The sequence below is a fragment of the Triturus cristatus genome, chromosome 3_1, assembly GCF_964204655.1.
Source record: "Triturus cristatus chromosome 3_1, aTriCri1.1, whole genome shotgun sequence".
NCBI classification, from domain to species: domain Eukaryota; kingdom Metazoa; phylum Chordata; class Amphibia; order Caudata; family Salamandridae; genus Triturus; species Triturus cristatus.
The window spans coordinates 623,899,006-623,911,770 of record NC_140583.1 but is presented as its reverse complement, the minus strand read 5'-3'; the positions used below and the strand labels follow the sequence as shown (position 1 = coordinate 623,911,770).

The following is a 12,765-nucleotide window of genomic DNA, read 5'->3' as shown; positions in this document are numbered from 1 at the left end:
CGACCGAAGCATTAATATGAAGAATGAATATTCACATACATACTTAGAAATATTTAAATAAGCAAATGCCATAAAGCGGGGAAGCTGATTTATAATCTTTTCAACCTGTTTTGTTTTATGCTCAACCATCTCCAAGTAAATTGGTGAATGTGTACAACCCAACCTTGGGTTCAAATATAGTGTTGCTTACTTTAGTTAGTTTAGGATTGTCTGTTTAAAGTGGTAAAGAAGGTACTTTTGATTAGTGGTTCCATAAAACTATATTTTTCTTTCTCACCATTCTTTTGCAGACCTCTCTCTTTGGACAGGGGACCTATCTTACCAGCGACTTAAGCTTGGCTCTGCTCTACAGCCCCCATGGCCATGGTTGGCAGCACAGCATTCTGGGATCCGTCCTTAGTGCTGTAGCTGTATGTGAGATTATTGACCATCCAGATGTGAAGTGTCAGGTGAAGAAAAAAGGTGAGCTTTAAGGTCACTGCTTTGTAGAGTACAAATGGTTAAGTGTAATAGAAGTAATGGATGTGTTCCTTGCAGAAGCGCAGTCATTTATTTGATCCATGCTATTAATTTTTGTTCTATAGTGTGGCGATATTCCTGAAACCCATATTTTGAATGAGACCAGTATGCATTCTGTGTGGGGCCGGTGGTAAAGAAGGAAGGTGGGCATGGAATGGGTCATAATGGGACAGCAGAATATTTTTTAAGATTGTTTTGAAGTTTAGGATTATGGTGGCCAGTCTTCACTGAAGGGTGAGGTTGGTCTTGGAGACAGAGGGGATATGAGGAAGTATTGTCTTGATTTGATTATTTCTCTTTTTTATGCGTCTTTGGGATCTCAATTGTTGTGCTGTTTGTGCTTCTGACCTCTCTCTCTCTCTCTCTATCTCTCTATCTCTATCTCTATCTCTATCTCTATCTCTATCTCTATCTCTATCTCTATCTCTATCTCTATCTCTATCTCTATCTCTATCTCTATCTCTATCTCTATCTCTATCTCTATCTCTATCTCTATCTCTATCTCTATCTCTATCTCTATCTCTATCTCTATCTCTATCTCTATCTCTATCTCTATCTCTATCTCTATCTCTATCTCTATCTCTATCTCTATCTCTATCTCGCTCTCGCTCTCGCTCTCGCTCTCGCTCTCGCTCTCTCTCGCGCTCTCTCTCGCGCTCTCTCTCTCTCGCGCTCGCTCTCTCTCTCGCGCTCGCTCTCTCTCGCGCTCGCTCTCTCTCTCTCTCTCGCGCTCGCTCTCTCTCGCGCTCGCTCTCTCTCTCTCTCTCTCTCTCTCTCGCGCTCGCTCTCTCTCGCGCTCGCTCTCTCTCATTTCGAAGAGAATGAGGGGGAAATGGAGATGAGAGGGAGAGACAGGTGCCACTGGTCTGCTTCTTTGGATCAGCATGGAGTTCACATGCTTAAAAGTGATGTGAATATTGGTTATAAATAAACCAACAATTAGCTGGAGAGTAAATATAGGAAAGTAACCAAACCAACTGTTTTGTGTTGAGCTTTTCTAACTGCACTCAATGATTGATCCTGCTATATTGATACCCATATTGATCAGAATCCTGGTGTGGAACCCCAGGACACCTTGATCGGGCATGAGGTGACTGCACTTGAAGCATATGATAACATGTTAAATGTACCATTCTTAATCAAGTTATTAATTTAATCATTAGATAAAGCTCTTCCCTATTTCCAATCTGAAAATACGCAAATTTAGCTAGATTGACTAAAGGAATTTTCAAATCTTGAGGTGGGGCAAAACCCATGTATGTTGCTTGCTGTACCATTTCATTTAAAACTACGAAATCTCTTGGATATAAAGAAGCTGGAACTAATGTGTCACATTTGTTAATTTACCATGATTATGTGCCCTATATACCTTTTACTGAACTTGTCATGCGAAGTGTACAACCTTGTTCTGAATATAATTTGTGATAAAAACTACATGTCTTGATCATAACAGAATACCTTGGCGCTAAATCAATGCCCAGGGAACTCACAGTTACCAATGAACTGAGAATATGTTTAGAAGACATTGCTTTTAGAATGGAGAGGTCATTGACAGCATGGCACTGCATTATGGATGGGTTAATTCCTATCATATAAAGGGTAAACAGATTGACGGAAGCTATCGCCATTAAGATAAAAACCACAATACAGATCACCTCTAGCAAAAACTGTCTAGAAGAATTCCCTAAAGAACTCAATGAATCAATGAATTCAGGGAGTTCATAATGCAGACAAACTACCAAACTGCAAAAGGTCCTAAACAAATTCTTCCAAGGAATGGTCTACCCGTACATTATAGCAGACCTCTACAACCAGAGCACCAAGAATAACTGGGGGAAATTGGGTACCTTCACAAGGGACGGCTGGTCATAAGGGGTGTAGTATTTGAGATGAGCACCACCCAAGAAGTTTCTGTAGGTTCTGTGTCCACCAACAGCCTACTCCCCCACCCCTTCATCAACCCTACCAATATAGGCCAACTTCATACAGGTACCCACCAGCCCCATGGTGGCAAACCTTTCCCAGTAGAACTCTATTGGAAAAAAAAATTACTAGCCTGGGGACAGTTCAGAGCGAGAAAGTGAAAAGAATAGGTACTTTGAGAGGAAAATCTGCCAAGAATGCACACGAGGTTCATAGTAAAAGACCATGCCCCAAGGCCGAGCACAACACCAATTGAGTGCTCAGTCTAGCAAACAAAATTCTGTTTCGCAGTCAGATCAGGTTTGTGAACAGAGGTCTAGGTTTTGTGCCCACTCCCAAATTGGCTAAACTCAAACTATACCGAGCTGGCAGAGTCCTTTCGGAGAAATTAATTAAAGGCTCACTTTACTTACATTAACACGAATGACGTGAATAACCAGAATACAAAACTCCTTAGCATATCGAACTACACACTTCCAGCTTCTCCTTTACCAATGGAAATACAGTTCTCCAAACAAGCAGCCATAGGAGAAATGGAAGATATAGATGATTCCATAGTCCGATATTACCATAACTTGCCCCAGAAATGAGAAGTTAGCCTTCGAAGGAATATGTGCTAACAAAAGCTTAGTATTTAGGACTGCAGATAAAAGTGGGTGAATTGGTCCTGCAAAGCAAACATGACTACAATAAAGAATGTTTACAGCTGCCGGGGATGACGAGAACTACCAAATTCTTAACTGTGATCCTGTGATATTTATGAACATTGAAATAGGAAATCTAGTCGAAGAAACAAAATTGAGACACTGGATCAAGAAGCCCAGTTCTTAAAAGCTAAGGAACGTTCTACATTTTACTGAAAAGCCACAAAACAAAATCCCACCCTCGGGATGTCAATCGTATCTGATATGGGCTCCATTCTTGAACCTCTTTCAATATTATCTGAGCACTTTTTTTAAATCCCATGGTACAAAGTACCCCAACATATTTAAAAGACACAAAGAACTTCCTCAGGTTATTGGGAGATGTCCTTTCAACTCTGAATCAGAACTACTCATAGGGCTTGACATAAAAACCCTGCCTTCCAGTGTACCCCAAGATGTCACATTACTGGTATTTTAAGAATTACTGTACCAGAGCAAGTGGAACCATATGACTCCCAGGCACATTGTTTAGAGTATATGTGCCCGGCCTGTGAACTTTTAGGAGTTTGAGAGAATTCTAGACCTACAAACACACTGGACTTCAAAGGGGAGCACTTTTTTGCCAAGTTTAGCTGGCCTTTGTGTCCAGCATTTCGACCAGAAACATATTTACTGTATATAATCTCTTCCAAAAAGTTCTGCGAATATGGACGTTAAGTTGATGACATCTTGATTATCTGGCAGGGAAGTCATGAATCCACAATATCTTTCATCACATGGACAAGTGCATGTAATGATTTTCTGAAATTCACCCTTACCACTAGTAATGAGAAGCTGGTTTTCTTCATTGTTAAGATTTTCCCAGAAAATGGGGGACAGGAATAGATACATACAACAAACCAACTAATGGAAATAACATACTGAGGTTTGTCAGCTCCCAACCACATCCACTCCGAGAAAATCTACCAAATGGTCAGTTTCTCATATTAATTCGGAACTCTAGTAACACTGTGGATTTTAATATCCAAGAGGACGCTTTAAGCATAAATCTGAAGCAACAACACCATCCAACCAGTATCATTAAGAAAACTAGGAAGAGGGTACTCTGCAACAATAGAGCGGCACACCTTGCAACTTAAAGAAAAAAGCAGCAAATAATCACCTGATATGGCCGACTACCTATAACTTTGATTTAAATTGGGTTAAGTAAGAAATGCAGTGTCCCTAATACTGTTAAACTTCACTGGGAAAAACACAAGTTGTCCCATAAAAGGCCAACATTTCAGGGACCTTTTGGTACATAATAGGCCAAAAGAGACCTCTCGAGAACATATCACTAGTACGCTATCGGGAATTACACCAGTTCTGGGCATCACCTGTGTGGTGTCTGCAGTGTTTGCTCCCTGACCAGTTATGTCAAAAAAGCTAGACTTGAATCTGAACCATGATTTGGTTTGATTGAAGTACAATAGTTGCAACTCATCCCGTGTGACATACATGATAACATGGCCATGCAATTTGCGATAAATAGGCATGACGTTCTGCAAAATTAAGTCACAAGTCTGAAAACACTGAATAAATATATGGTGCAAATTGTTTTAAAGTGCGTGTATGAGTAATCATTACATTGAGACAGTACACCCAGAGAAAAACACAAGCTTGATTGTCATAGAACAAATTGAGAACTGTGGATCTCTTACCAAGATGTCCAGGATACCCCTCAATAGGGAACTGATTTTCAAACTTAAGACCTACCTAGTATGCTTTATTGATGACATCCCATGGACATACTTCCCTAGTGCATAGAATCAATTTTTTTTTTTTTTTGCAATTCTTTTTATTAAACCAATTCGACAGTCATTCCACAAATGTTGAGTTACGGGCGAGAGCAAGGTACAAATGGCCACATAATACACATAGCAAGACATTTTAACAGCAATTTTTCCTAGCGGTCAGGGGGATGCACGAGCCTCATCTACCGTCTTTCTGCTCGGTGGGGGACATATATTGCCTCTATAGTGGTTCCAAGCACCCCATACCTTGACCCACTTTCCGGGGCAGCCCCTGGCAACAAACACCGACTTCTCCCTCCACATGCACCAATCGAGGTCCTCTCTCCAATTCCCGAGCCCGGGTGACTGCGCCGCGCGCCACAACTGCGCGATGTTCCTCTTCGCTACCATAAACGCCAGCGTAGCCCACTGCTGAGTGTAAGCATTGAGGTCAGTCGGCTCCCAGACATTCAGCAGGCACCTTTGCGCCTCTGGGTGGATGTCTATGCCCAGCACTGTCCGCATAACCCGGTGCACAGCTCTCCAATATGCTTCTATCCGCCGACAACCCCAAAGGATATGACAGAAAGTCCCAGTTTCACCGCACCCCCTCCTACACAACTCGCTATCCGCCCGCCCCATGCGAACCAGCCCGGGACCCGTTACATACGTCCTGTGGAGAATATTAAGCTGTACCAGCCGAAGTCTGGCCTGAGTCGCCACCACCCTGGGGGAGGAGACCGCCTCCTGCCAGTCCTCATCATCGAGCTCTAGACCTTCACTGTTCCAGTTGCCCCTAAGGCGCACCAACGGATCCTCCATGTTATTGATCAATTTCTTATAGATGAGAGAGAGAGTTTTCTCGGGAATATGACCATCTAATATTCTGGCTTCCAGCGGCGAGGCCTCCGGCAGCGATTTTCCCCCCCCCCAGGGACCCGCGCCCGCAACGCATGTCGGACCTGCAGATAACGGAAGTACTCGGCGTCCGCCATATCGTACTGCTCCTTAAGGGTGGCGAACGGCAACACCCCGCCCTGACCCCACACATCCTTAATCTGAGTGATCCCCATAAGGTCCCACTTATCGAAGCCCTTGGATTTCCAGAGGCTCCCTAACTGTTCGGAATTCCAGAGAGGCGTTGCCCGCGTCAGTCTGCCGTCCCACCCCAAATGCTTATTAACTGCGTGCCATACTTGGACGGCATGTGCCGTGGGGCCGGTGAGCGGGAATCTACCCTGCCTGGCATACAGCGCTCTATTATAGTCTCCCCCGGGAAGCAGACACCTGTCCATGGCATAGCCGGGATCTCTCGGGTCACAGTATATCCCATGATTAATCGCTGCCATCTGGGCCGCCCAGTAGTATTTCCTAATATCGGGGAGGCTGATACCCCCATCATACCAATTCAGGGTCAGCTTCGAGAATGCGATCCGGGGTCTGCCATCCCATAGGAGCTTCCTCTGGAGGCCTTCAACCTCCTTAAAGTAGGAGCCAGGTACCGGGTCCATCGTTTTGTGAAGTGCATAAAGAAAACGCGGAAGGGCCATCATCTTGAAGAGGACCACCCTCCCCAGCATAGAAAGAGGAAGAGATTTCCAACGCACTACGTCTGCTCTTAGGCGCTGCAAGGGCGGGTCTAAGTTACCGGCAAAGCGCCGCCTCGGGTCCAGGGAGACATAAATCCAGAGGTATCGGAAGCCGTCAGTAGCGACCGCTATTGGGCAGCCCGGGGGTATCCTTGGCGGCGCACCGGCCAGCACATAGATGACAGACTTGGACCAATTAACTGTATAGCCGGAATACCTACCAAATATAGCTATGACGTCTAGTAAACAGACCAACGACCCAGAGGGTGCAGCAAGGTAGAGCAGTACATCATCTGCATATAGGGAGATTTTGTCTTCCCACTCAGGAGTCCACCGCAGCCCCCGAATAGAGAGGTCCTGCCGAATCCAAGCCGCGAGCGGCTCGAGTGCCAGCGCAAAGAGAAGCGGCGACAGGGGACAGCCCTGACGCGTGCCTCTGCTCAGCTGAAAATCCCTGGACTTTCGGTTATTCACCATCACCCGGGCCATCGGATCCGAGTACAGCAGGCGGATCCAACTACAGAATACTGGGCCGAACCCGAACTTACCCAGCACCGCAAACAAATACGGCCACTCAACCATGTCGAATGCCATAGTGGCATCTAAGGAGACCAGAGCCGCTGACTCCTTTATTGTAAACGCTCTACTCAGCACCCCATGTAAGCGGCGCAAGTTGAGGGCCATATTGCGATGGGGCATGAAGCCCGATTGGTCAGGGTGCACAAGAGTAGTAATGACCTTCCTCAATCTCGTGGCCAACAACTTCGCCAGTATTTTAGGTTCCGCATTAAGGAGTGATATAGGCCTGTAAGAGGCGCGCTGTGCCGCCGGCTTGCCCTCTTTACGTATAACGACTATGTTGGCAACCCTTTGGTCATACGGTAACATCCCTTTATCTCTACAGTCTTCAAACATCGCACGGACATGGGGAGCCAGCCTACTCGCCGCCAGCTTGTATAATTCCACCGGGGTCCCATTCGGACCGGTGGCCTTCCCGGACCTCACCTCCCTGATCGCCTGCGCCGCCTCCTCATCCGACAACGGGGACTCCATATACTCCCCGTTTTCCACTGAGAGGGCGGGAAGCCTCACGTCCCTCAGCAGTTCACTGTTCTCCGCCTCCGAGTAGACCCCGGAGGCGCTATATATGGAGCTGTAGTAGTCAGCGAACGCATCGGCTATCGCTTGCGGCTCCGTGATAGGCTGGGAATCCTCACCTTGCAACTCTGGCACCAACCTCTAGGCCCACTCCCTCCTATCCAACCACGCGATCAACTTCCCGGCCTTGTCCCCCAACTCGTACACACTGCTCTGTATCCTACCGCACTGCACCTGTGCCCTAGTTTTAGCAATATGATGCAGGTCCGCCTGCCTCAACCGTAACCGGTGAAGGCCCTCCGGGGTCACCCCCCGGGCTAACTCATCCTCCGACTTCAGCACCTCCTCCTCCGCCCGCACCAGCTCGGCCTGCCCATATCTCTTCTTCCCCGCAATGGCAGAAACCATCTCCCACCTGAAAACCGTCTTTTACGCCTCCCACAGGGTCTGTGCGAAGCCCACTGAACCCTTATTCTCTTGGAAGTAGGCATCCGTGGCCTTAACAGCAGTTTTACGGATAATTGGGTCCAAGAGGTATCACGGGTTTATCGGAGCAATTTTGCCAGCCGCGGCACTCCCCACCCTCATCTGAAGCCACACAGGGGAATGATCGGAAATGCCGCGTCCCCGATGACGGACCTCTTGGATGGAGTGGACCTGCGCTGCCGGAACCAAAATATAATCAATGCGCGACAGACTACGATGCACACTCGACACGTGGGTATACTGCGTCCCAGTGGGGTTAAAGGTATGCCACCCGTCTACCATCCCCGTAGTTTCAAGATAATTGGACAACCATTTCTGAGAGGGTAGCAGGTCCCGCGGCGGGTGCCTGTCTACATCGCCGGCCACCACCGCGTTGAAGTCTCCCCCCCCATAAGCAGGATACCCAATGGGAAGGTCAGGATGATAGAGCCCAAATCTTTAAAGGTATCGGTCTGCAAACCTGGGGGGACATACACGGAGATAAACGTTGCCGTTCTTCCTTCCCACTGGCCCGAAACTCCAACATAGCGGCCACGGACATCAGACCAGGAGGACTTTATTGTGAAAAGGAAGGAATTCTTAACCAGGATTCCCACACCCCGGGACCCAGACGTGAACCCCGAGTGTGCCACCATTTTGTACCCCCCTCTGTGTAGGGCCAAGCATTTATTCCCAACCAGGTGAGTTTCCTGAGGGAGGACCACATCCGGGGCGTGCCTCTTGACAAATTGGCTAACCATACCTCGCTTCAGCTTGTCCCCCAATCCATTCACATTCCAACTAAGGACTCTGATCCCCAAGTCTCGCTCAGTCCCCATTCCGCCCGCGCGACCGATGCCCCTCTCGCTCCGCCCAACAATTAGACAATGTCGAATAATAAAGTGCAACAACAAATACAAACACAACACAAAATCCCCCCTCCCCCCCTCCCTGCAAGCCTGCTGACTGGAAACACCCATAACAAACTGGCAGAGTGCCTGTCGCCCTATCCCCTATAACAGAAACCACTAAATGTAGTACTGAGGAGGAAGCCCACTCACCACCCCCGGGTCCCCAGTTTTGAACTGTATTTGTCCCTGTGTGTTCTTCAGCAGTTCATGCCGCGGTGCCACGGCCCACAACACCAGTCTCTCACAGGGGCCCATCTCCCCCATACCTGACCTTAGAAAAAGCGTCCTCAGGGCCCCGGCCAACCTCAGGCCCGCTCCGGTGTCTCGCCCTCCTCAATTCTGCGCCGTCCTCCGGCACCCCGGACGTGTCGGCCCTCGATCCAGTCCGCCGCCGCCTCGGGGGACTCAAAGAACCACACCCTCCCCTCACTCTCCACCCGCAGCCGCGCCGGAAACTTCATGGCGTACTTAACCCCTTTGTCCCTAAGTTGTTGCTTGACTGCAAGGAATGACTTCCGTTGTTTCTGCACCATCTGGGTGAAGTCTGGGAAGAATGAGAGGGTGGTATTCTCAAAGTGAATAGGGGCCGACGCCCGTGCCGACTGCAGGATAGCATCCCTGTCTCTGAAGTTCAGAACTCTCGCAATCAGCAGACGAGGGGGAGCCCCCGGCCTGGGGCGCCCACCCGGGACTCTGTGAGCCCGCTCGATGGTAAAGAATTTCCCAAGGCCCTTAGGTTTGAGATGATTAAGGATCAAGCCTTCCACGAAGAGATCCGGAGCAGGCCCCTCTGATTTCTCGGGCACCCCCAAAATGCGGACATTATTGCGCCTGGACCTCCCTTCATAGTCATCCAACTTGCGCTCAGCCAAGGCACAGAAGCCCTTGAGGTCTTGGACTTCTCGCTGCAGGACGGACACGTCCGCCTCCAGGCCGGCCGTTTTAGTGTCCAGAGTCTTGACCTTTTCATTGACTTTGGTGAGATCCGCACGTATCAAATTCACTTCAATGGAAACCGTATCCACCTTGTGCTCCAGAGATTCCAGCTTGCCCTCCAGGGAGGACCTGACCCCTCCTATGGCGGTCATGACGTCCTGTAGAGTCAACTCCGGAGGGGGGTGTCCCCGAGTCCCTCCCGGCCTTCAGTGCCTGCCTCTGGTCCATAGACGGGTCTTTGGGCTGCGTGTAGCGGTCCAGCTTGTTGGACTGAACCGGCTTGTTGCCTTTATTGATTCGGGGCTGAGACTTCTCGGACTCCACTCTGCTCCCCATTCCTCCAATCTACGATCGCAGCACCCCGGTGCGCCCCACTGCCAGCGCGTCTCCGGGGCTCCAGTCCACGGCCCCAGCAGGTCGCAGACGCCCCACGAACCTCGGCCCCAGACTGCCGCTTCCCCCGGGTGGCAGAGGCCCAACACAGCGCCGCGCCCGCCGACTATAAGGCTTCCAGGCAGGGGATCTCCACGGCCAGCCGCCGTCCACAGGACCCAGCGCGCCTCCTTCCCTGTTCAATCAGATGCTCCACGGGCAATCTCGCCGATCCAGCGCCAGTGAAAAAAAGGGGGGGAGAGACCACAGCAAGTCCGCTCCCTCCGCACTCGAGCTCCCGGCTCCGTATGCGTCACAGGCCCAGAGACGCGGCGTGTAGATCTCGGCCGGTACGGGGGCCAGCGGGACCGCGGTTGCAGGGATGAGCGCCGCTCCTCCTGCGGTGTGGTCTCACGGACAGTTAGGTCAGGATAGGGTGCAGGATGATGGGAACCCGGGCTGATGATTACGGAGCTCGGTGTCTAGGCGGCCATCTTGGTCCGACGCTAGGCTCCTCCAGAATCAATTTTAGAGTTAGTATGGCTAGCTGAATATTTTATGGGAGACCAAAGTAGAAAGGCACAGGGTTCACCTTTGAAATACCATGTATAGAACAACTATACCTCTTATGAACCCAGATTTTGGCTTATCTCAAGGTAGACGCCTAATTATAACTGTTTCTTCTTGACCACAAACCACTTGCTGCCACACACATTATGCTGGGATCCCATATTTAGTTATCTGGAAATTGTTGTGGGTACGAAATAGGGTGGCGAATTACCATACAGAGGGACATCTACTTAAGAAAGGTTGACTGCTTTTTGAAGGGATTGAAAACACTCCTCGTTATACGCTCTGGTATGCATCAGAGACCAGAAACAGTGAAAAGATTGAGAGACGTAGGATTTGATATAAAGCCAAAACGAAATCATAACCTTATCAACTGAATCATTGAGTATAGTTAAACCCCCAATGGGACAAATTATCAACCAGATTATGAGCTGTAGAATTTTGCATTTCTTTTATTCTGAACCATTGGATAAGGAGTGAGATTTCATACCCATTATGCACTTGCACTTCGTAGACCTAACAATGTTGTTCAGTTCTAAAGAGCATGACGTAACCGTGTTATGGCCGACACGACGCAAAAACCTATTGTTGGGTCTAGGCCACACCCTGTTTACGCTTCGCATGTGACTTGTTCACATAGCACACGCCATGCTCTGAGGGACGCGACCAAACAATTTTGCATGATAGTGGCCTCAAATAGAATGCACCTTCATATTCTCACCAGTTCTTGGCGAGGAATAGGATAGGTACAATAATCAGCCTCTTTCTTTGATACAGTAAGTAAACTTCTGTCCCTGTAGAGGGGTGGGAAACAGTAAATATCTTTCTTTGGCACATAGGGTGTGACTACAGGGATAGCTGTTTCTTACCCTCTATGGGGTAATAAGAAGCCCTACTAGAGGTGAGTGACCTAAGAATTAAGTTCTACAGCCAGCTGTATATGTATTTATGTTCAAATTGTATTGTCTTGTATGTAATTTCTCTTCTCAGCACTGAGTGTGGTTTGCTGTGAAATCCTTAAGAGTAGTTTGAAAAAACATTTTAACATGTATAGTGTGTATATTGAAGGTTGTTCGTTAATTATGTTTTTAAAAAAAGTTTTAAATATATTTCTTTATCCCTGCACCAACAGAGAACAACCTGGTTTACTCCATTAGGAGTGTACGAATGAACTACTGTTGATGTCCTAATTATAGATTAATTACTAGGGATATTATTGTCCTGATGGCCATCTGGGCAAATAAAGCCAATGTAATATCTAGACCTGACCCTGAGACACAGGTAGTTGCAATAATCTTCCCTTGTAAACCTGTATGTCTACATTTTTAAACTTACCAGGGAAGCCCACTAATACATGAATCAAATGAGATATCCCACTATGTAATTTTATACAAAAAACTCATGAAGGATTATTCGGACCAAGATTAATTATCAGGTGCTCCCTTACATAAATTGAACCCATCTAGATGCACCGTCTTTCTGGATAAAAGACTTTGATGAAGCAGGCCACAGATATTCTGGCTGTCAGCAATGTTTCTAGAACAAGATGGTGATCGCAACAGATCCGATCATTTTAGGTTTCCCGAATAGGCCTTTTCTCTGTTGATATGAATTCATTCTCCATTCTGAAGATGGTATGGTATTTTTTTTTTTTTTTTACTCTTCTGCCTCCCCTATTATACAGTCTGTTTAAATATCTTCATCAGTAGGAGTTTGACTAGATACTCTTTAATAGTCTAATGAATTAATAGCACTTCTGTTACGCTGTTCTGAAGTGCTGCTGCCAACGCTCCGTTCTCCAGAACAACTCTTATTCTCTGAGGTATGTTTTTTATTTTTAGCGGTCAAGCCTGCCACTTTTATTTTGAACTTTTGAATCTGACCTGGTCTCCATCTTCACATTGTACTTCGTATCCTGAGACTGTCCCTTCTAGGCTTTCTTGTCATTTTTGTGAAACTCAGTTTG

The 12,765-nt window shown here is 47.6% G+C and overlaps 1 protein-coding gene across 3 annotated transcripts in view; it reads left to right on the top strand.

Annotated features, from left to right (window-relative positions):
- PARP16 (poly(ADP-ribose) polymerase family member 16) overlaps positions 1-12,765 on the top strand; it is a 181,837-nt gene that overhangs the window by 94,864 nt on the left and 74,208 nt on the right. For all 3 annotated transcript variants that reach the window (XM_085644583.1, XM_085644581.1, XM_085644582.1), the window contains exon 5: positions 291-462. In XM_085644583.1, the coding sequence (XP_085500709.1) occupies positions 291-462 (172 nt within the window). The remainder of the gene's footprint in view (positions 1-290; positions 463-12,765) is intronic.